Here is a 26,782-nt window from a genome sequence, read left to right on the forward strand (position 1 = left end):
CCACTAGGTTTTACATTCGGTGTGTTTTCTTGGCACTCCTGTAGGACCTTCTCTACCATCTCTTTTTCAGGCATTGAAGCAGTCTTTTTATACCTGTCTTCCCAAGTAAAGTCTTCAATGATGGGCATCATACTTTACTTATTTTTATATGCCTCATCTCTAGAACAATGTCTAGTGTATAGCAGACACTCAGCAAATACTTAATATATTGAAAAATTGAACACAGCCTACATCAGCAATTCTTTCAGAAATACTACAGTTGTAAGGAGTGTCAGTGGCAATTTTCTTCTTAAATTAGGCATATGGCAAGTTAAATAGAGGTGCTGTAAAGCAGTATTTTGAGAAATGATTTCTTGTTCAGAAAAGAATATGCACTATGGAGAATTAAGCTCATTATATCTCTGTGTTCCCTGACCTTTAGATGGCCTAAACTTCATTTTTAATTTTCAAGAGCATTCATGTGAGCTAAGGTACCACACTGAAGTTGGAAGACATTAATGCATTCTCACTCCTCCAGTAAACAGAAGAAATTTTGAAATCTGTCAAAATCAGATTTACAGCATGGCTCATACCCTACCTAATAAATACTAAAAGCAGCTTACAGTTCAGAAATTAATTACATACACACCTTGGATATATATTAAAGGTTTGGTTCCAGACCACTACAGCAAATATTAAAATAAAGCAAGTTAAACATTTTTTTTTTGTTTTCTAGTACATATAAACATCTTGTTTACACTATACCATAGTGTAGTAAGTATGAAATAGCATTATGCCCCAAAAAGTACATACCTTAATTTAAAATATTTTATTGTGTTAAAAAAAGACAAGCTATCTGAGCCTTCAGCAAGTTGTAATCTTTTTTGCTGGTAGAGGGTCTTGTCTTGACCTGGATGGCTACTGACTGATTGGAGGTGGTAGTTGTTGAAAGCTGGGGTAGCTGTGGCAATTGCATAAAATAAGAAAACAATGAAGTTTGCTGTATCAGTTGATTCTTCCTTTCACAGAGTATTTCTCTGCAGCATGTGATGCTGTTTGGTAGCATTTACCTATAATGGAATGTCTTTCAAAATTGGAATCAATCCTCTTAAAACATGCTACTGCTTTATTCACTTAAGTTTACATAATATTCTAATTTTTGTTGTGATTTCAATAATATTCATGGCATCTTCACCAAAAGTACATTTCATCTCAATTAACTACCTTCTTTGCTCATCTATACGAAGGAGATCCTTACTTGTTCAAGTTTTGTTGTGAAATTGCAGCAATTCGATCCCATCTTAGGGCTTTGCTTCTAACTTCAGTTCTCTTGTTATTTCCACTGCTCTACAGTTACTTTCTCCATTGAAATCTTGAGCCCCTCAAAGTCATCCATGAGGGTTGGAATAACTTCTTCCAAATTCCTGTTAATGTTGATATTTTGACATCCTCCCATGAATCACAAATGTTCTTAATGGTGTCTAAAATGATAAATCCTTTCCATAAGGTTTCCAATTTACTTTGTCAAGAATCATCATACAAATCACAATCTTGGTAGCTATAGCCTTACAAAATGTATTTCTTAAATAATAAGACTTGAAAGTCAAAATTACTTTTTTGATCTATGGACTTCAGAATGGATGTTTTGTTGGCAGTTCATGAAAACAAAATTAATTTCCTTAAAGAACTCCATCTAAGCTCTTGGGTGACTAGATGTATTGTCAATGAGCAGTAATATTTGGAAAGAATTTCTTTTCCTAAACAGTGGTTCTCGACAGTAGATTTAAAATATTTAGTAAACCATGCTGTAAAAAGATGTGCTGTCATTCAGGCTTTGTTGTTCCATTTATAAAGCAACAGGCAGATAGATTTAGCAAAATTAATAAGGGCTCCAGGATTATTATAATGGCTAATGAACATTGGCTTCAACTTCAAATTACCAGTTGTATCAGCCTCTACTACAAGAGTCAGATTGTTTTTTGAAGCTTTGAAGCAGCATTGACTTCTCCTTTCTAGCCATGAATGTTCTTGATGGCATCTTCTTCCAATAGAAGGCTGTTCTTTAAACATTTAAAATCTGTTGTTTAGTGTAGCCACCTTCATCGGTGATCTTAGCTAGATCATTTTGATAATTTGCTGCAGATTCTACGTAAGTACTCCCTGCTTTACTTTACACTTCAGTGTTGTGGAGATGACTTCTTTTCTTAAACATCATGAACCAACCTCTGCTAACTCACATTTTTCTTCTGCAGTTTCCTTGCTTCTTTCCACCATCATAGAATTGAAGACAGCCAGAACCATATTCCGGATTAGTTTTTGGTTTATAGGAATGTTGTGGCTGGTTTTATCTTCTATGTAGACCACTAAAATTTCTCAATAACTGCAAGAAGACTCATTGCTTTTTAATCCTTCCTGTCTTCACTGGAGTAGCACTTTCTATTTCCTTCAAGAACTCCTCCTTTGCATTCACAACTTGTCTGTTTGTCATGAGAGTTAGCTTTTGGACTGTCTTGACTTTAGGTATGCCTTCTTCACTAAGTTTAATCATTTCTGGCTTTTAATTAAAAGTTAGAGATGTGTGACACTCTTTCATTTGAACAGTTAAAGGCCATTGTAGAATTATTAATTGACTTAATTTCAATATTGTTGTATCTCAGGGAATAGGAAAGGAGCAAGAGACAGATGGGGGAATAGCTGGTTAGTGAAGCAGTGAGGGCACACAACGTTTATTAACTTTATAATTTTATATGAATGCAGTTCATTGTGCCCCAAAGTGATTTCCATAGTATCATCAAGTATCACTGTTCACAGATCACCTTAACAGATGTAATAAATGAAAAAGTTTGAAATACTACAAAACTTACCAAAATGCGTCACAAAGTGAGGGTTTCCTATTGGAAAAATGATGCTGATGAACTTGCTTGACACAGGGTTGCAACAAACATTCAGTTTATAAAACATGCAATAGGCTTGAAGTACAATAAAATGAAGAGCCATAAAATAAAGTATACCTGTACTAACAGATACAGAGGAGTGTGGAGTAATATATTTCACTTATAAATGCAAGCGACCTAGCACTGAAATAGCATACAAACTGCAACAGTGTCAAATAACCAGCTTGTCAAAATAATAGCTTGTTATGTTGGATACATATCCCTTTACTGACTTTTCACAACGAACAAGGGGAGCACTTTCTTTGGAGTGGAGATTTCAAGGGGCTGACTAACAATATAGCTGTCTATTTTCAGCCATTGTTTGAAATGACTTCTGTTTGGTTCTGGGCCAGAAAAAAATGTGACAAATACTTTGTGTATTGTGCCTTTTGATTAGCAAAATCATTTCCCATAAAATGTTCTATTTAAAATTGGTAAGACTATATAATGATGATTATATTACCAAGATGACCTGGTTTCAATCTACAACTTTCTAACTATGTTAATTTGGACAAATTTCTTCATGTCTCTATGGTTTCTGTTTTCTCCTATGTAAAACAGATTAGTAATACTATTCTTTAGACATTTTGTATTCTCAATATGTAAGCATTGAGAATAATGTCTATCAAATGGTCATATTTAAAAACGTTAATGATTGTTAAGAATGAAATCACGTCAGAAAAAGAATTTCACATAATATAAATCTATATATCTACTGTTACCTAAAGATTTAAGCACATGAATTTTCTGTTTTGCTATTCATTTTCTTGGAATTTTCAGCCCAGTTGCTTCATAGAGGGCAACATCCATTATTATCAAATACGTCAGATAATAAAAAAGATAAAGATACATCATTAACCAAAGTCACTGCTTTTTTAAATGTGTCCTGATATATAGTAAAACAACAATGAAACAAATAAACAATGAAATAGAACAACGACCCCTTGATATGTGTTTGAGGAAAATATTTTGGTGTAATTACCAAATTGTCAGTTACAGAAATTTTACCTTTTGTTTCCATGATGTTATTTTTCTATCTCTGGAAACAAAGGTGCTCCCTCTGTTTTGGCTTGGGTCCTCTGTAGAATTTTCCAGGGGCTTCTCTTAACCCTACTTCCACAGCCATAACCACTGTTAAGGAATTCTTTTACTGCTTGAAAAAGTTTTAATATTCAGCAGGTTAAGGGAACTCATGGTCAGCTTTAGAATTTTAGTCTCTGCTGAGCTTTCAAGGTGTCAAGACCCTAAAATAATATGAGCAGCAGGAGTACTAAATCTTTTATTATTTCCAGTTTCCCCTTGAGCATACTGACTTTGCAATAAAGAAGCTGTCATTTACACTCTTCTTTATTGCAAGGTGGGTAATAGCTACAGGGAGAGAAATAAGGAACTGTGTCAAGTTAGCCTAAGTGCCATTATGATTAATGTGTAATCATTGCACATTTGCATCTACTCTTTTCCTATACAGGTACTTCATAGATTGGAAGAGTGATGGGGACAGCTACTTTACAATAGATGGAAATGAAGGAACCATCGCCACTAATGAATTACTGGACAGAGAAAGCACCGCGCAGTATAATTTCTCCATAATTGCGAGTAAAGTTAGTAAGTATGGCATGGACAAAATCAATGTTATACTGCAGTTCTTTGGATATAAGACTCCTAAACGAGTCCCTGCTGAGATGTTTTTCATTTTTGGACTGACAGCTGAGTGGTCTCGCGGGGAAACTCAGAAACCTGTTCCTTTTCCTCACAGCATAAGTCCAGAGAAATTGTGACAGCTGCCAATGAGTCCTGTTTGCAAGATTGCATGAATATCTAGTAGTGCATTTCATTGTGTGACCTCATCCTTTTTTATGCTTTACCCTCAAAAATTCAACCGAGTTTTAATTTCTCTTCCACATCGGATCCTTTTACGTATCATTGTGAAATAATTATCATATAAAATCACACATTCTGAAATATTTTCTAGCATCAAAGAGAGTATTTTAAAACTCATACATCTTCCCATTCTCTATTCAAATTTATTTTTAACGACCATCCCTGTGGAATGTCCAGGAGTTTCAATTGCAATTCTTCAAGGAGTGGCTTAAAATGTTTACTCTTATCAGGACTTACTTTTTGACTCAGTATCTGCTTGGTTCAGAATAGAATCCTCTAGACAGAGTGACTATAGGTTTTATTTGTTTGACAAAACAATCAAGATTATTATCATAACTTTCTCAGGTAATGAATCAGGGTGGGAGTGGTGACGTTTGGCTCTTTACGTAGTTGTTTTCAATAGAAGCGCATCTCCCCATAGTTCTACTTATGGGCTCTTGAAAGGTTTGGAAAAAATCTCATCCAAATCTCTTCCATTTGCTTCCTTCTTATTTTATTTTGTGAATCTGGTGCAAATTTATAACACTTTAGCAGATAATTCCATCTTTCCACTCAGGGAATATCTGGGAGCATTTCTGCTGAAGGGTTTTGATCAGTCCAATTCAGTGGGGGTGTAAACATGAAACCATTTCGTTTATCTTCAACAACTCCTTACAAACGTGAATAGTCAGATACCCTTCTTCACACCTTAATGACATCTTTAGCTGATCCCAATACTTTTAGGTTATTTTGATTATTAAAAGTAAGTCTAACATAAAAGATCATGCAGCTTCTGCCTTGCTCATTGGAACAGTTAGAGTTCTGAAGTGTCAGGTAGGAAGTCTGACTACCCAGAGGAAGCCATACTGGAAAGGTCACGTTGTGGTGCTCAGTTTGACAATTTCAGCTAAGCTCTGCCTTCCAGCAAGACCTGCCAGTGTGCTGGAAATGTGAGTGATGCTATCTTGGAACCTCTAGTCCAGTCCACTTTAGTAGTGTAATACCATAATGTAAACTTCATCAATGCCACGTGAAATGAAATATTAACCCAGGCAAATCCTGCCCAAATTCTTACTCATAAAACTGTAATAAATATGAAAATGCATTTATTCCAATTTTACAATATTTTACAATTATTAAAAGCAACTACATTTTGGTGTCCACTGATAGATGGCAATAGATATCTAAAGAACTCAAAGACAACACGATCAGAACTTTTATTCCTTCGTGGCGGGAGTTTAGCTTCTCCAGTTTCCTGCAATAGAAAGGAAAGAGGTAAATTTTAAAAATGCATAAATTTATTCATATGGTGCTGATACACTGCGTCATTGGCTGCCATTTTTTTTTTTTTTTTTTTTTTTTTTTGAGACAGAGTTTTGCTCTGTCACCCAGGCTGGAGTACAGTGGGATGATCTCAGTTCATTGCAACCTCTGCCATCTGGGTTCAAACGATTCTCCTGCCTCAGACCCCCAAGGAGCTGGGATGACAGGCTCCTGCCACCCCTCCCAGTTAATTTTTGTGCTTTTAGTAGAGATGGGGTTTCACCATCTTGGCCATGCTGATATCGAACTCCTGACTTCAGGTGATCCGCCTGCCTCGGCCTCCCAAATTGCTAGGATTATAGGCATGAGTCATCGTGCCTGGCCTGATTGCCACTATTTTTAGGGCTAAAATGGAATGGCAGTAAAAGCACTTGTCCAAATGCTAATTCTCATGTAATTTTGTGAATTATTTGCTGTTGGGGGGCTCTGGGTGTCCCATCTGCATGGGAGTCTGCCCTGGGCACCCAGGTGTAGACCTTACAGTTTCTTAATTCTAGGGCCCGCTTGCTTAGCAGGTGGCCTTTTTGGGTGAATTGATAGCCTGATTCCTCAATTTTAGCTCCTTTCTCCTATGTGCAGTTGACCAAGAGAGGAAATTCACACATCCTGACAACCATAAAACAGGTGCGTTATGGCTGCCACTCCATTGCAGGTTTTCTCTGCCATTCCATCTTCGTTCATATCTGTCCTCTTTGTGCCATTGGCTTGGAAAGGTCAGCGAGTCAGCTATCCAGCAGACATATGATAAGGAGAAGAGAATGCCAGTCTCCCCTTCTTGAAGGACTCCCCATCCTCATTCTCTTTGTTTTCCCCAAGTCTCCTTTCAAGCCTGGCATCTATCTCCCTTCCCATAACCACATCCTATTACAGTTGCATATGTTTTTACTCATTTTATGCTTTCATTTATACAGAATTTGGAGACAGCTAAAATATATCATAATTTTAAAAATCAACTTTAGTTTTCTAAGATCTTTGAGTGATAAGTTGAAAATGAGTTGTCTGAGTTACAGTATATAAGACCTCTGTGAACCATGTTGCTTTCGCTCCAATGGCAGGGTTACAATAAGTGGCAATTGACCAGAGGTAGTTGACTTTCAATAACTTCTACTTATCATAAACATAATGTCTAAAATAAAAGAGTATGCAGTAGAAAGCGATCTAACTTATACCTTCCTATGACTACACCACAAAACAGGTGGCTATTTTCTTGATGTAAGGATAGTAAGCCCTTGTGCCTTAACTCTAGATGGATGTCTCATATAGTTATTGATTGCTTCTACTGTCGCCGTAGCAGGTCTCCTTCTTTCCAACAGCTCCTTGGACTGTCAAAGCAATTATCATAGTATGAAGGCGCCTGTAACAAAGAGGTATAGTAGCTCCTTTCAGAGCCTTGAGCTTCAACTATTTAGAAAATGGAAGCAAGTATGAACCTTTACAGTGGAAGCAAGTGTCATTGGTCTCTGAAAGTTTACATCTTAGAATCCTAATTTGTTAGTTATCAATATGACTGGTGCATATGCAGGCTCTGTCACACTGTCACCTGCTGCCTCCAGTTTTTACCTAAATGAAAATTAGGATTCCACAGGGTATGGGCTCAAATAAGTTATGTTGCCCCTCACTGGGTCATAGGCAGAACTGGGACATAGACACATAAGCAAAATATATGCACAATCTAAGAGTGATGCCAAACTCATATTCTTAAAATGGACTTCTGGTTCATTCCAGCATCTACTCAATGACCAATGTAAAGATTTTAGCGCTGTCAAGGAAGTTCTGGTGTGACAAAGACTATATAGCTGTATGAAAAATAAAGAGGCTAAACACATATCCTGTGGTAATTAAAGATTCTGTATGAAGAATAGGTAATCATGGTTTTTAAAATTTTTTTGAATGCACAGCTTAAAAGTAACCTTTATTTGTATTCTAATGCCTAAGACTGTCTTCATTGATCAAACTAGCCAGCTGAGCAGAAAATATCATCATGGTGAATAAATGAGAAATGAATAGCCCACACTTGCCCTGCCAAGAAGAATGAAATTGCTTAAGTATACCTTATTGCAGATTGAACTAGCATAGGTTTTGGCTCCGATCCTTTTATAAAAACTCTCAGGTGATGATTGAACAACTTCCAATTAATTAAAAAGCAGTCATTAATCAGTGTTGCGATTGTTGGAGGTCCAAATAATTTTATTAGACTTCTATTAATTCTTTTATGCATTACTGCTCTGCTGTTTTTATTATATTGACCTTGAGTATTTTTAATGAGACAGAGACTCCAAACTTTACTTCATTCAAATTATCAGAAAGTATTAACTGGTAAATGTTTCTAGGATTTTTGTGTTACTTTAACAAACGTCATTAATTAAAGGTAACTAGTCAGACAGGGTGGCTTGGAACTGTAGTCCCAACTACTCAAGAGGCTGAGGCAGGAGGATCACTTCAGGCCAGAATTCAAGACCAGTCTGGGCAACGTAGTGAGACCTCAGTCTCAAAAAAGAAAAACAAAATTAACAAAAGGAAAAAGAAAGTGAATAAACATAACTAAATGTAACTTCACTAAATCCTTAGAATATATTTTATAAGATTATAAATGAAAAGATGATACTAGAGACAATTCTTTTCTTGATCCTATTAGTTATCCAAATGGTAATGAATTGGTCCCATTTATTGTGGAATAAGTTTTATTTAAAAAAAATAAAAACAGTGAGTTGTCTTACTAAATGCTATATTGAAAAAAGTTTACATACAATTTTATCATTATGAGTTGTGAATAAGCTGTTAGATAATTAATTTTCAAGGTTATCTTCTACATGGAGCTACTTTTAAAAATTTCACATAGAGTAATATCATCCTCATATGTACAGAAAATCAAATTTCAAGATTGGTATCTATAATTCACATTCAACATAAATTCATGTTTTTTTTGGTATCACTTGTATTGAGTATTATCTATGAGCAAAACAGTATCTGTTGTGGGTGAGGATAAAATTGATTAGGACTGATGTCTATTCTCAAGGACATTACAATTTAGGAGTAGTTATAAATTGACCAGATTCGTGAATTTTGGTAGGTAATAACTATGCAAATTATGCTGAATTCCAGGGAAATTAGATTTAAGTGAACTGTCATATAAACTTCAGAGGGAGGTCACAAAAGGTTATGATAGACCACAGTATGATCATGAAGAATTTAAACCAAAAAAATATAGATTTTTCTAGCAGAATTTTCTGAAGCATTTTCTTTTGGCTTGTATGCCATAGCTATGAAATGATATTATCAGACCATATGAGAAGTGGGTATCTAATTTTTGTTAGAATAAAATTAATGATAGAATAAAGTAATAAACTCTTTTAATAGCTTTAATTCATCTGATTCTTTCAGTACACCCGCAAAGTGAATGCTCTTCTTCACATTGTAGGCATGAGGAAATGGACTTTCAGAGATATTTTGATCATAGCTCAGTGTCATACAGCTAATGATGACTAGGCAAGGACCAGTGCTCTGAAGTCTATCATTCCAAAACACATTCTGTGGGTTAGATTGACAACAGTTTCACAGGGAACATATTCACTTGCCTAAGTTTCGTTTATTTATTTTAAATAATTTATGGGGTGTGATTGGGAGATGTTGGTCAAGTATTAAAAAAGATTTAATTAGGACGAATAAATTCAAGACATACATTGTACAACTTGGTGACTATAGTTAATATATTGTATTCCTGAAAAATGCTGACAGAGTGGATATAAAATGTTCCTACAAAAATTATAACTATGTGAGGAAGCGCATATGTGAATTAGCTAGAGTTACTAAATCTACAGTGTATATGTGCTTCAAAACACTGTAGTATTTTTATGTATGGTAAATACATAAAAGTTTATACGTCACCTTAAAAATTAACTTAAAAGTTAGTGGTAGCCTGTGCGCTGTGGCTCACACCTGCAATCCTAGCACTTTGGGAGGCCGAGGCAGGTGGATTACTTGATGTCAGAAGATCGAGACCAGCCTGGCCAACATGGTGAAACCTTGTCTCTACTAAAAATACAAAAACCAGCTGAACATTGTTGGGGGTGCCTATAATACCAGCTACTCAGGAGGCTGGGGCAGGAGAATTGCCTGAACCCGGGAAGCGGAGGTTGCGGTTAGCCGAGATCGCGCCATTTTACTCCAGCCTGGGTAACGAGCGAAACTCCGCCTCAAAAAAAAAAAAAAGTTAGTGGTAACAATTGTCAAGGCAATTTCCATCCCATAGATAAATAATAATATAACCAAAAAAGACTAAATATTTTTATTTACAATGTACATATAGTTGAAGTGAAATACATATCATCTATCTATATTTAAGCTATTAGATGGCTTACACATCAAAATTCAATGGAAATTTGCATTTTAGAAAGAAAAACAAAGATTCAAAATAGAATAGAAAAATATGTGTATAGTAGTATGTACATGACAGTGTTATAGTTAGGTAGATTTCTATCTATCCCCAATAAATGTGAATTATCAGATTCTCAAGCTACAGTAAGAGTTCCTAATAACTTAATTATGAGGGATCTTTTGTGATAATTTCCCTTGTACATTGAAGGATTTTGTCTACCTGATACCATACTCTTATTAAAGCAATATTTATTAAATAGTTTTATGTTTAATCAGAGTGACAATCAGATTATTTGAACAACATAATAGCACACTCAGGTGATATAATTACAAAATAATATGTCCATTAACTTTATAAGGAAATGATACGTAATATCTAACATGCCAGACTTTTTGAAATACTGAGAAAATACAGCCTCATTATCAACAATTTCTCAATACCTAAGTTGGGAACTGATGAACAAAAACATACTTGATGGTTATGATATGCAAACTATGTCTTTTTCACCTTGTGCTCAATGGTGTCATCATAAGTTCTGTCTTGGGGTTATTGAATAATGAGAATTAGTTAAGACACACAAGACATAGGAACCAATGTAAACCTTCAAAATCAGGGCAGAGTGTGGGAAGAAATGAGACTTTCTGGCAAATATGTTCAATGATGCAGAGAGCATATGGCACTCTCAATATGGTGCCCCTGAATAAGGCAATCTTAATTATAAATGGGATGGAGGATGGCACATAAATAGAAGATGAAGACACAAATATCCTAAAAATGGGTGGAGCATAATGCAGGTAATCGGAAGTGGATCATATGTATATTTTAAGGGTGGAAAGACAGCATCATTTATTTAAGAAAGATGTTCTCAGGTACTAAAACTGCTATTCATGAGCAGATCTTCAACTCTTGGGGAGGAAGCCTGCAAGAACTTAGAAGAAAACCCTACGCCTTATGTGTCGGGTATCAGTTATTTAGGCTATATTACAAATGACACCAAAATTTGGTAGTTTAAAATCATGTATTATTTTACAGGTTAGAGGGTTAGAAATCCATCTACAGTGAAGCTTTGTTTACTAAGGTTTCTCTCATAAGACTGCAATTAAGTTGACTCAGTGGTTGATAGCAAAATTCAGTGTACTGTAGGCTGTTGGACATGGGACTGAGTCTCACTGGCTGTTTGATCCGAGGCTGCTCTCAGCTTCCAGCCACAGGAGCATCTCCATAGGGCAGTTCACAATGTGGCAGCTGGCATGATCAAAATGAGCAAGACAGAGAGAGAAAGTACCAGTAAGATGAAAGACAGCTTTTTATAACTTAATGTCAGAAATGACATCTCCTCTTTTCCCAGATTCTCTCCATTGGAAGCAAACCATGAGATTCAGGCCATACTTAAAGGAAAAAAGTTACAGGAGGGTGTGAATATCAGGAGGCTGGGATCACTGGGAGCCATTACAGAAGCTTGCCTCCCATATGGGGCTCTTGGCAATCAGCCAAGTCAATTGAAAAAAAGGAAAATTTAGAAACCATGTTGATTGACCTCTAGGAACTGAAAATGTCATGAGAGATGCAACTATCTGGCTAAATACATCAAATATAAAATCAAAATACACAGTGCTCCCTAAGAGAATATAATAAGTAAGTTTTTGAAGAAAAAATTAATTCCTTCAAAGACTGAAACATAGTATGTCACATAGGAAGCTCCATATGAGCTGAGACTTTAGAAGATTAAAAAAAAAGTCATCATGGAAGAAAGGAGGCTATTTCTAGGTTGAGGAAACATTTTAAGCAAAGGCATCGATGTGAAAAGTCATGTTGAGGTCATATATTCAAGCAGCGTGGAATAGTTGCTGTCAAGGAGTAGACATTCAGAAAGGAAGCTGAGGCTTCATTCAACAGAGCCATAATTGCCTCGTGAGAATCTGCAGATTTTCAGGTGAGACTATGAGTCTGTCCTCCTTCTCATATCTCCTCTACCTGTGTGCCCCAGCTTACTACGCATTCAAAGAAGCATTTCACTTCTTCAGCTTTTCCTGTCTGTTCCCAGGCCTGCATTTCTGTGAACAGCACTGGCTGACTTACAATGTATTCACCTGGGTGACTATAGTTAACTTTACAAGTGATCAAGTGACAAAGGAGTGTGGAATCTTTCTGGTGTTTGGGCAGAAATATTCTCTTCCTTACTTTGGCCAGACTGTTTTTCAAAAAAGGTGTTAATAACCCTATTAACTTTGAAAGTAGGCATCCTTGGGTTGGCATTTTCTTGTCTACTGGTCTCCTTCGATGTGAATCACAGTCACCTGCATCAAAGAAACCTGGGGCATTTCCTAAAGGGAAGATGCTTGTACTTCTTTCAAGACTTGGTGAATCAGAATTTCTGGGCGTACTGCCAAGAAATCTCCATTTCAAACAAGCTCCCTGAGTAACTCCAATGAACACTGATTGGGGACCCACTGTGTCATTCACAAATTTGAGTAAACAAGAGTGGAATCAGTTACCGTGAATCCATGTAATTACTCGAAGACCGTAGTTGACTTTTCAGGACTACATATTACCATTGCTTTCAATTCCAAATTGATGTCAATCCTTTCTTTTGTCAATTGCCCAAATTATTGCTTTTCTCCCATTTTTTATGAATGCCTTGCTTTACGTGAGTGTAGATGGTTTATTTACTGTTTTCTAATTCCTTTCTTTTTCCCAGGAACCCATATAAACTTACTTTGTATTCTCAAAGAGAGATAAGTGTGGTTTATACTAGAATTGGCAACATTGCATTAGTACTTGCGTATTAGTTAGGGTTCTCTAAAGGGACAGAACTAATAAGATAGATGAATATGTGACGAGGGGTTGATTAGGAAAGTTGACTCACATGATCACAATTTGAAATCTCACAATAGGCCATCTGCAAGGTGAGTAGACAGGAAGCTAGTCTGAGTCCTATAATCTCAAACATCAGGAACCTAATAGTGCAAACTTTGGCCTGCAGCAGAAGGCCCGAGAGTCCCTGGTAAATCACTAATCTAAGTCCACCAGTCCAAAACCTGAAGAACTTAAGGTATGATGTTTGAGGGAAGGAAATATCCATCCAGCACAGGGGAAGGATGAAGTCCGGAAAACTCAGCTAGCCTAGTCCTTCCACGTTCCCGCCTGCTTTCATCCTAGCGGCAGTGGCAGCTGACTGGATGGTGCCCACCTAGGTAGAGGGTGGGTCTGCCTCTCCCATTCTACTGACTCAAATGTTAATCTCCTTTGGTGACACTCTCACAGACAAACCCAGGAACAGTAATTTGCATCCTTCAATTCAATCAAGATGACACTCAATATTAACCATCACAGGTGTACCTGTCGTCAACTTGAGCCCATATACATCTGAAATCATACATAATATCCACATAAAGACAATAATAAGATCATAATAATGCCTAACATAATAAAGCTATCCTTCTTACAACCAGAAGCACAGTAATTCTTAATCTAAATGCTATTATATAAAGTTAACAACATTCAAATGCTGATATGAAGTCAATAAATGTTATATCACATGATTAAGAAAAAAGAAACAAAATAAGGTATCTTCTTAGTACAAGTGTATAGAAGTGCAAACATGTTCTCATGACAATTACAGTCCTCATTTCTTCAACTGATCGCATGACCATAGCTGGTATTGATGACTACCTTCTTCTACTACTCATTCTATGTTTCCTTTGCCTTCAGCAAGCCTCAGCAGGTCATGATTTTTAACCTGGTGGAGTGATCCAAACCTTGTTTCCTGAAAGGCCTGGGCCGTTTGTAGTCCTGCCTAAGTCGAGCTGTTGTTTCCAGTTGACTTTAATGACAGTGCATAATGATACAAAGAGGTATCCTAAGGAATCTCCTGTATTCCACACATACTTTTGCTTACCTTCACTGTGGAGCAGGAGACTGATTTTAGCTTGATGGTCTGGGCCAGTCACCCCAGTCAACACAGAAACTCCCTTCTTAGCCTGTTGACTTAGAGGTAGGAAGAGCCAAAAGTGGCCAGGTGGCAATCTCAACTTCCAGTCTAATGGAATCATTGTGTCTCCTGGAAGTCGCATTCCTCCCTCAGGATCTAAGACTTCTAGGCCAGCAGAACGTAATGTTGCAGTTACAGCAAGCAAACATTTTGCTACTGGGTCACTAGGGGTGATGTTGAGTGGTGCTACTTCCACTTCCACGCTTTGATTCCTGGGCCTGTGAACTTTGGCTATGGGAGAAACAGGACCATATATTGGAGGCTGATTCAGAGCATACACAGCCTTCTGGAGAACTTTGCCCCAGCCTTCAAACTTATTGTCACCTCGTTGGCCTTGTAATTGTGACTTTGAAATGCCGTTCCACTGTTCTATCAATCCTGCTGCCTCAGGATGATGGGGAACATGGTAAGACTATTGAATTCCATGAGCATGAGCCCACTGCTGCACTTCTTTAGTTATAAAGTGAATGCCTTGGTCAGAGGCAATGCTATGTAGAATACCATGATGGTGGATAAGGCATTTCATGAGTCCACAAATGATAGTCTTGGCAGAAGCATTGCATACAGGATAGGAAAATCCACATCTGGAATAAATGTTTGTTCTAGTGAGGACACACCAATGTCCTTGTCATGATGGAAGAGGTTCAATATAATCCACCTGCCATCAAGTAGCTGACTGATCACCCCAAGGAATGGGCCATATCAAGGGGTCAGTGTGGTCTCTGCTGCTGGTAAATTGGGCACTCAGCAGTGGCCGCTGCCTCAGGCTTCGTGAGTGTGAGTTCATGTTGCTGAGCTCATGGGTAACCTCCATCCCTGCCACCATGGCCACTTTGTTCATGGGCTTATTGGCCAATGACAGCAGTGCCTGGGGAAAGAGGCTGTGGTGTCCACAGAATGAGTCATTCTATCCACTTGATTATTAAACTCCTCCTTTGCTGAAGTCACCCTTTGGTGAGCACTCACATGAGATACAAATGTCTTCACAGTTTTTGACCACTCTGAGAGATACATCAGCATACCTCTTCACCAGGTTTCTTTGTCACCAATTTTTAAATCATACTTCTTCCAAGTTCCTGACTATCCAGCCAAACCATTGACCACAACATATGAATCAGTAGATAATCACACATCTGGTCATTTCTGCTCCAAGCAAAGTGCACAACCAGGTGCACAGCTCAAAGTTCTGCTCACTGGGAAGGTTTCCCTTTACCACTGTCCTTTGGGGATGTCCTAGAAGGGGCTGTAGTGCGGTAGCTGTCCATTTTTCAGTGGTGACTACATATCAGGCAGAGCCATTTGTAAACCAGGCCCTTGTCTTCTCCTGCTCTGTCAACTTCTCATAGGGAACTCCCCATAAGGCCACCAGTGCAGGCTAGGGGAGAGAAGGCATGGTGGCAGGATAGGGACCAGGGACATTTGAGCCTCTTTCTCATGTAACCAACTTGTGCCCTCAGGATCTGCTTGAACCGATTTACATATCTGCCGCTTCGATTTGATGATGGAATGCTGCTGTGCATGACTATGTTTATGGCTAGATGTGTCAGAAAGTACCCAGTTCATGACTGGCAGTCCAGGTCACGTGGTGACTTGAGGATCCATAGTCAAACATGCAGTTGCCACCAAAGTCCAGTAACATGCCAAGACCTGTCTCTCAAAAGGAGAGTAGTTATCTGCAGAATTTGGTAGGGCCTTGCTCCAAAATCTTAGCAGTCTCTGTATGTGGGATCTGTGATTCTCTGTTTAGCTTTTTGTCGGCTTGACTGGGAAGTTTTCTGCTTACATAAATGAAGTAAGAATATGGTAGGCTTCCTGTCCATTTCACTTCTAGGAACTCTGTGATTAATTAGTCAAAGCCAGAGCTCTCCACGAGTCTGACTAGTTTGATTGCTGCCTTGCCTCTGCTGTCCATGACAGTAGCTCTACCCACCTTGCCTTTGACTGTTGGGTGCAGTCAAAGGTGGGGTTCTCCTGCATGGAGGATGTGTCTGACGCACATGTTGATATTCTTTGTCAACACCCTCACAGACACACTCAGGGACAATATTGTGCATCCTTCAAGCCAAGCAAGTTGACACTCAAATTAACCATCACAACTTCTAAGAGTAATACTTCAAAAAGAGAATCACTAATAAAGTTTTCACATCTTGACATCGTGAAGCACTGCAATGTATCATATATATGGGAAATAATAATCATTAACATCACCATAATCATCAACTTAATAAAGAAATTGTACCAGTTTTTATCATTATTATATGCTATGTACATGTAATGAAATCCAAATTTATGTTGTGATAAACTGTATTTTATCTTAAATTTTCAACTGCTTATGGCTCTATTACTGTAATCAAACTGCTTAGGAATACTTTAAATCAATCTAATTGCTCCATCAAAATCACATGTACAACTATAATGCCAGGCTTATATTTTTTTAAATTAGCATCTGATTATCTCAGGAAATTAAAACTACATGATGAACGTTTCACCCAAAGCTTGAAATTTGGATAAAAATCATATTTAGACATGTAGATAAAATTCTTTGTAATATCACATACAAGATAGAATTCAAAATTAGAAAAATTTGTACTTGGAAATGTTATTTTGTTGACATCATATACTATATCATATTTAATCTAATCACTATAGGAATAGATTAAATATGATATAGTATATGATGATACTTAGAAGTTCATACTTCATAGTGAATCAAGAGGTTCATACTAACGAGTATAGACACACTCCTTAGTAAATACTCCTTAGTATCAACTTCTTATTATCAAAGACTATCTGGGCCAGGCGAAGTGGCTCATGCCTGTAATCCCAGTACTTTGGAAGGCCAAGGTGGGTGGATTAGCTGAGGTCAGGAGTTCAAGACCAGCCTGACCAGTGTAGTGAAACCCCATCTCTAATTAAATTACAAAAATAGCAGGACATGGTGGTGTGTACCTATAGTCCCAGCTACTCAGGAGACTGAGGCAGGAGAATCGCTTGAAACCAGGAGGCAGAGGTTGCAGTGAGCCAAGATCGCGCCACTGCACTCTAGCCTGCGAAACAGACTGAGACTCTGACTCAAAAAATAAAGACTCTCACTGATATATCTTTAAATCTCATGGTCTGTCATACTTTCTGGAACATACGGATGTGTACATAATTAATATATCTTAAATCAACATTATTATATCATAACTTTATTAATATTTCAAGAAAATATTTATCCTGAATATAACAACAACATTTTAGTACTCATTTGTTTATTCCTTGGGTAAAATTTTACAAAAAAAGAAATATCTTCCTCACATTAACTTCCAGTCTAATGGACACATCAGACACAGTGAACTGGCAATGAGAATACTGAACTAAATTTTGTTGTTGTTGCTGTTGTTGTTGTTTTGAGACAGTCTCTTTGTTTTGCCCAGGCTGGAATGCAGTGGCACAATCTTGACTCACTGCCACCTGGGCCTCCCAGGTTTAAGTGATTCTTGAGCCTCAGCCTCCAGAGTAGCCTGGGATTACAGGTGTGTGGCACTATGCCTGTATAATTTTTGTATTTTAGTAGAGATGGGGTTTCACCATGTTGGCCAGGCTGGTCTTGAACTCCTGACCTCAAGTGATCTGCCTGTCTTGGCTTCTCAATGCACTAAAATGTTAGCACACAGAGAAGGAAAGCAGTAGGGCATTAGAGGAGCAGCAGAAAGATAGCTGGTAAATCTGCTACAATAACATGGCAACTAGGAAGTTTACAACTTAAAGAATAAATAGTAAGAAGAAGGTATATAGATATTTTTGTTGGCAAAAATAACATATATCAAGCTCTAGAAATGGAAGAAAGAAAAAAAATATCTAGGATGAGCACAAGGTAAAACTCCTCTCTCTGTGGTCTCTCTGTCTCTCTCTCTCTCACTATACCTTAGCCTCCCAGGAATGAAGAAAATCCAGATGACAGATATGATTTTTTCCCAGCATGTTTTGATTTTTATCCTGAAGCAAAGAAGTAAACATTGAGGAGATATAATCAAAGATTGAACTTGATCTAACTGGTATTTTTGAAAATTTATGTTGGTTACAGTGTAAGCCAAAAATAAAATTCTAAGACCCACAACTGACTGAATGGACCCTCCTCTCAGCCAAGGGGATTCCAAAGTAAATCTGAAAAACTATCTCAGGCTATCATGACGGGAAGCGGGGAGTCAAACATGCCTCATGATACTCTCTTTCCTCTGGAATCAGGCACAAGTGAGCAGCATTAACATTAGAACAAAGATCTTTTTTTTTTTTTTTTTTTTTTATTTTATTTTATTTTATTGCATTTTAGGTTTCGGGGTACATGTGATGAACATGCAAGATTGTTGCATAGGTACACACATGGCAGTGTGCTTTGCTGCCTTCCATCCCCTCACCTGTGTCTGACAAAGATCTTAAGAATGACAAAACAGACTCTTTGAAGCAATAAGATACCAAATTTCACCTTGACTCTAGTGACATCACATGACATGATGGATAGCCAGGCCCTAAAAGAAATAAAAGTAGTTTATCCCAAAATATATTTCTTTGACATATTTTGAAATGGGCCTGCACAGCTCTGTCGTGTGGGGGAAAATTAACATTCTGGGGAGAGTTTTCTTTCCTTTTCAGGTCTTTTCCTGATCTAGGAGAGATTTAACTAAGAATCTGGTACCTTTTTAGGTCTGATAAAAGACATTTACCATCTATTCTTTTTGAAGCTTTCTACCTAGAGACTTCATCTGTATAATAAGAATGCTATTCTCCATAACCCCTAATCTTAACCCAGACACTCGTTTTTATTGATTCCAGGTCCTTAAATAAGAACTTAGCACTCTCAGCCACTGCCCATCAGAAAATCTTTGAATCCACCTTTGTGTAGTCACAGAAGTATATTGGTGAATAAATTCTCTTTCTGGATTTCCCAGACTAGCTACAGATTATTTTAGAAATGGAGTAACTTCATGTGTCATTTAAAAGGAACTGAAACAAAGAGAAAAGCCAAAGAAAGCCTGTATGAACCTGTATCATTCATTTATTATATCTTACACAGTTTGCAGTAGTGTAATTCAGTTTTGTGTCATAAAAGGCTAAGATTCCGTTCTTGAAGTTATTGTAGTTGTAATTTTGAACCCAGTCACCCAACTGAATTTTAACTCTTTTTAAAGTTTAATTTTAGGTTCAAGTGTACACGTGGAGATTTGCTATGTTGGTAAATTGCGAATCGTGGGGTTTTGACGTACAGATTATTTTGTCACCAGGTAATAGTTTTTTGATCCTTACCCTCCTCCCGCTCTGCACCCTCAAGTAGGCCCTTGTGTCTATTATCCCCTTCTTTGTGTTCATATGTGCTCAAAGTTTAAGTCCCACTTACAAGTGAGAACATGTGGCATTTGTTGTCTGGTCCTGTGTTAGTTTGCTTAGGATAAAGGCCTCCAGCTCCACCCGTGTTTCTACAAGGGACAAAAACTCATTCCTTCTTATGGTTGCATAGCATTCCATTATGTATATGTGACACATTTTAAAAATCCAGTCTACTGTTGATGGACATTTCAGTTCACTCCATGTCTTTGCTATTGTATATACTGCTGCAGTGAACATAAACATGCATATGTCTTTATGGTACAACGATTTATATTCCTTTGAGTATGTACCCAATAATAGGATTGATTGCTGGATCAAATGGCAATTCTATTTTAAGTTCTTTGAGAAATCACAATACTGAATTTTAACTTTTTTTTCTTTTGAGTCGGATTTTCCCTCTTGCCATCCAACCTCGAGTGCAATGGTGCAATCTCGGCTCACTGCAATCTTCACCTGCCGGGTTCAAGCGATTCTTCAGCCTACCGAGCATTGGAGATTACAGGCACCTACCATCACGACCAGCTAATTTTTATATTTTTAGTAGACATGGGGTTTCATCATGTTGGCCAGGCTGGTCTTAAACTCCTGACCTCAGGTGATCCACTCGCTTCGGCCTCTCAAAGTGCTGCGATTACAGGCATGAGCCACCATGCTTGGCCGAATTTTAGCTCTTATTGTTATTCCAAAGAGATGTTATTTTTAAATACAGAAACAAAGTAACTCCAGTGTATTTTAATATAACAAGAACCTTGTGCTCACTAGTACTTTACAGTTTCTAAATCATGTTCAGTTACACTTCTCATTTGGTTTTTGGAAGCATGTCAACTAGGTACAATTTCAAGAAGTTCTGCCTTGTCCTTTGAAGGTAAGCTGGGCTTCCTCATAGCCTGGTGGCTAGATGTGTTATAAATGTGACTCTTTGAAGGTAAATGATCATCACATACATTGGTAGATTTCAGGCATTCCACCTTCTTGCTCTATGAGTTAGTTAATAGCTATTATAGGGCATTGAGAAACTGTGAAATTTGAATTCCTGTCTTGACTCCAACAGAAATCATAGGAAAGATTATATCAATGATTATTAATCTATAAAATAGCTATTTATATATTTATAGTTTTCAAACTTTGTAGATCAGCAGGACACTTTGTCAAATAAAATCTTATGTGGAATCTCATATCAAGAAAATGGTGGTTAATGCTAACAGCTTCTCTTTATGCCTTGTGAAACAATGTAGCACTCAGAAGAATAGCATGAGAACTGTAAATGCATATAAATTCTAAATTTTCTTTTGGATTTAGAATTCAGGTTTTTCAGCCTTTATCAAAGGTTGCAATGGTAGTTCCTAGTGAACCATTTCCAGAGGAGATTTCTGACTACAGATTCTAATTGGGCCACACCTAAAAATCTTCTGACAATGAAACTGGTATTTCTTTGATGAAGAAGTGAGGTCTATCTTCCCTTCCTTTGAGTATGTTAAGTATCCTTCAAGGGGTACCTAATATACTGACAAATTTGGACTTTGCTAGTGTATTAAATGTACAATTATCATTTTACATTTATCTCCTATCCAATAAACTTGATGTATTCATTATATCTGTACATTTATTTGCAGATTCCTTAGGATTTTCCATCTACAGGGTCATATTGTCTTTAAGCAATAATCATTTTATTTCTTTCTTTCTATCTGGATACCATTTAATAATATATATTTGGGTCTGATTTCAATTCATAAAACTCTCAAGGACAATGTTGGATATATATTTCAAGAGCATATATTATTCCGTGCACAGTGTTGGAAAAAAAGTCTGTCACCATGATATTAGTTTATCATAGTCATATTTCATCAGGTTGAGGAAGCTGCCTTTTATTTATTGTTTCTTGAGAGTTTTTATCATGAATGGACTAGGTTTTTGTCAAATGCAAATTCCAAGTCTATTAAGATAGCCTTGTAAAATTTTGTTCTTTCCTGTATTAATATGGAGATTGCTCTTGGATGTTAAATCAACCTTGTGTTCCTAGGATAAACACCCATTTGTCCAAATGTATCATCTGTATAACTTGCTACTGGAATTAATTTGCTAATATTTTCTTAAGGAGTGTTTGTACTTGTGTTTATAAGAAGCAATAGTGATTTTGGCTTTTGTGAGTTTTTTTAGGGGCTTTAATATCAAGGCACACAGGATTAGGTGGTCAGTGCTTCCTCTTCTATTTCTGTAAGAAAATGCTATTATTTGTTCCTTAAATATTTGATGGAATTCACCAGTGAAAGCCACCTGGGCTTGAGCTTTACCTGGTGGGAGATTTTTCAAGTTCCTTTCTTCACTATTTTAAGTATGTTAAGATTTTCTATTTATTCTTCAGTCAATTTTGCTAATTTGTATGTAATAGGAATTTGTCAATTTCACCTATGTTAACTATGTTCTTACATAAGCAATTTAAAATATTCCTTTATCATTTTTTATTTTATTTATAATGAGAAGTAATGAATGCACTTCAGATTTTGGTAATTTATTTTTGCTTTTTTTCTCTTAGTTTAAGCTGTAACTTAAAATATTAATAATAAAATAGGTTCTAAATCAAATTGACTCTAAATGCAATGGGATCTGACTCATATGTTATTGAAAGATAGGGTAGAGGAAGATCTAACAAAGCATTGTGAAGGTATAAGGGAAAAACATAGATCTGTTTCTTTGTTATATTATAGGAGCCTCAAATTAGTAAGTAACTAACTATTAAATTTAGGCAACGTGGAACAATAGGAATTGAAATTTAAACGTTTTGACAATTAGGAACTCAACAGTTAATTGAGTAAGACTATGATTATTTAATGTTTACTAAGTTCATAATTAAATTTGCTTTATAAGTACTCAGCAATAACAAATTTCCCCATGGTGTTATTTTCAAATAATTGTGTAATAATACTCATGCTGAATCGAGGTTAAATGAATTTCATCATTGCTGCCCCAAATATTGATTAGATGAGTCAGTAAGAAAATAGGTCATTACTTTTCAAAATAATTTAGTACAATATCTATTTATGTAATGAATAATATATTACTCCAATACATTATTCATTCTCTTGAAAATTTCAATTCATGTTTGAGAACAGTAGTTTTCAAACTGAGATGTTATTGCTTAAAAATATTAGGTGACATTATTAACATTTGATTATGGAATGTTTTGATAGAAGAGAGAGTAATATTACTAAACAGATGAACTTGTTACTAATTTTCAACAATGTGAACATGTTTTTGGTTATTTTTTCTCTCTTTATCTGGACATTTATTTTGTATTGCCACAATGCTGCCTTGTGACATTTAATCTTCAGGAAATTTCGATATCCTGTAGGGTATCTAGTTTACAGGGAGGTTTCACATCACAAAACACTGACTTAGCTAAAATGCCAAAAGTAACTTTGGGGAAACACTAATTTTTTTAAATTAAAAAATGAAAATATTGAGAATAATTTGGGGGCAATTTACTCATAATAGATATTAGAATCTATTTTGCAGGATAGAAGTAATTAACAACTAGCAGAAAAGAATTAATTTCTGATGGATAAGACAGGTCTAAATTCATTTTAATAACGTTTTCTTATATTATAAAATAAATCTCTAAGGGAACTCCTGTCTCCTGTGGAAGATATCCCATTCTCTCACCAACTTAATGAAACAAAATCCTAATACTGAAAAGAAGTGAAAAAGACATTCTCCTTCTCACACAGTTGCAGGATTCATACATTATGGACCATGTAAAATGGAAAGTGGAAACTGAGTTTTACATTGCCCAGATGTTGAGTAGTTTAAGTTACTCACATTCATTTACTAAACTTTATGAAATGAATTAATTGTCTTTTTGTAAGTAACTGTATAATTGCCAAAATGGTTTTTTTTTTTCATTTCTTCTAAAGCTCAATAAATAATAGAGTTTAATAGCATGAGATGTGGAATCAGAACAGCTGGAATCAAAACCTAGCCTTACCAGTTTCAACTTATGATATTGAAGTTACATCCCTGTCTATTCAGAGTTTCACATACACAATGCAGATAAAATAATGCCTATATTATAGTGACTGTAACATCTAACTGAATTTATCTTTGTAATGTGCTTTAGAATATTTATACAATGCAAGCATGCTAAAATATTAGGCATTAGGCATTGTGGTTATTTATAATTTCCAGTTTCTTTATAAAAGCAAACCTAGTTTAACCAAGTTGTTGATTTGTATTTATATTTTATACTATGTAAAAACAAATAGCAAAAACAGAAACAGATCTTGATCGTCTCTACAAAATATAAATGGTAATCAGAGTAACGATATTTACGGAAATTTAGCAAACACGTTGCAAAATACCATCTCATGTATGCAACAGCACTATGAAGCAGAGCCTGTGAAAACTATGTTTCATGCAAGGAAACTGAATTGAAGAAAGGTTAAATAACTTGTGAAAACCAGGCCAAACAGTTTCTACCAAGTAAGATAGTCGCTTGTGACCAATATAAATGTTTAAATAATATGTATTTTTGGAATAATTCTCCAAGATTATTAATATACCTTTTATAAACACACCTGGTATTGCAAAAACATACAATTTATACTCAATTTATGTTACCTGTGTGGGTATTGGTACAAATACTGAATGTCACTGTCACATGTGAATGGGAGAATCCTGTTAAAGCTGTTGTGTCAAATGGTTGTAATGTACTTTTTAGGTGAATTTTAACTAACCAAGACATTGCATGCTTTTCAAAATCAGTCATTTTGAATGATTTTTTAATGCATTCTTTAAATTATTCTAAATAGACATCTAAAAGAATATTACAAGCTTTTGGAGGTACTACAAAAGTCCAGGTCATAAAGCAATAAATAGAGAAGTTATGATGGAATAAACACGGTCTTTGAATTTTTGTAATCCTGGGTTTGCATCTAAGCTTCCCATTCATCTTGCTTTCTGTGCTTTATAAGAGGTCCTTCAACAATGTGTCACAGTTTATCCATCTGTAACATTTCATAAGGTAAAATTATATATCGTACAAGTTCACCCACAGGTGCATTATTTTATGATTTTATGCTTTATTGGTTTATGTAATTATTTCTAGTTTTATTCAGCAAATGACAGAGACAATAATCTATAGGCTGGGAACAAAATCGGTGATAGGATTTTGGCAGAGACCTCTTGTCAAACTGACAGCCTTTCTGATACTGTCAGGAAGCAGGAAGAAGTAAGTTACTGCAAAAAAGTTTATTACTTCCCTTTTTGTCACCAGCGAGTAATTTAAGGATATCCACTAGCTTTCCATAATCCGTCTCTTATTTTGACTTCCTTAACTTTACTTTAACACTTTTCATTTATGAAGAGTCTTCTCTCCCTTTTTTGTTACAATTCTTCTTTTCAGGAGGAATCTTCTAGGAGAAATCATTTTGAGTGAGTCATTTAAATATGTAGATTATTCAACTGACAACATTTTCATTATTAAGGGTACAACATAGACGATTTTTTATCCGGGGAAAAATATCTCTGTTGGTAAAGATTTGTTCTGTGAGCTAGCCCTGGAACAGTGGCTAAGTCCTTCTTTTAGAAAGAGCTACACTTACACTAAAATATTGATTAAATAGTTGGCTTTATGTTGGTATTGAATTCTGAGGGTTCCAACTACAGATGATAAAAAGGATTCTTTTGATAAAGAATATGCAAAATGATAAAAGAACCCATTTTGTCATCTGTAATAGGAACTCTCGATTTTCTAGAAGAGGGATTTTTTTCTTATTCGATATAAAAGCTTATTTTTAAAAATTAAAATGCTATTTTTTGTAGAAGCAATAACTGACTGGATTTTGTAATCATCTTTTATTTTTATATGCTTTTAACAGGTAACCCTTTATTAACCAGCAAAGTCAATATACTGATTAATGTCTTAGACGTCAATGAATTTCCTCCAGAAATATCTGTGCCATATGAGACAGCTGTGTGTGAAAATGCCAAGCCAGGACAGGTATCTTATATATTTTGTTTCTTGAGTATATAAAGACCCATTATATGCATGTGTTTTAAGTTATAAGTCCAGACATGAATGTACACACATACATTTATTTTTCTGAATCAGATCTCTTCATAACAAAAACCATAAGAGATATTAAACCCTTGTAAATTAATGATATAGATGAATGGATGTGGACGTGATACCACATAGATGAAGTATTCATTGCCTAGTGAAAGTTCTTTGTATAATTAAAGGTCTACACTTGTGGATTCTGCTGTTTTTCTATTCTCTTACTGTGGAATTTCTTTTTCTTTTGGTTTGAAGTCTCACTCTGTGGCCCAGGCTGGAGTGCAATGGCACAATCTTGGCTCACTACAACCTCCGCCGCCCATGTTCAAGCGATTCTCCTGTCTCAGCCTCCCAAGTAGCTGGGATTATAGGCATGCACAACCAGGCTCAGCTAAGTTTTTGTATTTTTAGTAGAGATGGGTTGTCACCATGTTGGCCAGGCTGGGCTTGAACTCCTGACCTCAAGTGATCCACCCACAAATTTCTAAAGAACTTGTGACTGTAAATTCAGGAAGCAAGTCACTGTAGAGTGCATTTTCCCAGTGTATTTCTTATTTTACTCATATGCTTGTATAAGCTGCACAACAAAGCTTTTAATCTAAAATGCAAAGCCTTCCTCTCTGGTGGCCTAGAGGAGAACAACTGGGCTGTTTTAAATGTCCAACTTTCATTTTTCTTATGAAGTTAATATTATTCTATGAAGATGTAGTAGTGGGAAGATCTTATAAGAAAAGAAGACCACAAAGTTAATGAAACTAATTGTGAAAGGTTCTACCGTAGATGGTGGTCAGTAGCCATATTTTTTTCTTTTTTTTCCCTAAAGTCTTATGGATGAATAAAGGAAGAATGTGAAGGGAATCAGGCGTGGGTATATGAAAAGAGTATGTAATGAAACAAAAATA

At 36.2% G+C, this 26,782-nt stretch overlaps 1 protein-coding gene across 5 annotated transcripts in view; it reads left to right on the top strand.

Moving 5' to 3' along the window:
- The window catches only part of CDH12 (cadherin 12), a 1,124,818-nt gene that overhangs the window by 1,081,776 nt on the left and 16,260 nt on the right, over positions 1-26,782 (top strand). For all 5 annotated transcript variants that reach the window (XM_074386961.1, XM_074386957.1, XM_074386965.1 and 2 more), the window contains 2 exons: positions 4,381-4,517; positions 25,702-25,823. In XM_074386961.1, the coding sequence (XP_074243062.1) occupies positions 4,381-4,517; positions 25,702-25,823 (259 nt within the window). The remainder of the gene's footprint in view (positions 1-4,380; positions 4,518-25,701; positions 25,824-26,782) is intronic.

The sequence above is a fragment of the Saimiri boliviensis genome, chromosome 1, assembly GCF_048565385.1.
Source record: "Saimiri boliviensis isolate mSaiBol1 chromosome 1, mSaiBol1.pri, whole genome shotgun sequence".
Taxonomy (NCBI): domain Eukaryota; kingdom Metazoa; phylum Chordata; class Mammalia; order Primates; family Cebidae; genus Saimiri; species Saimiri boliviensis.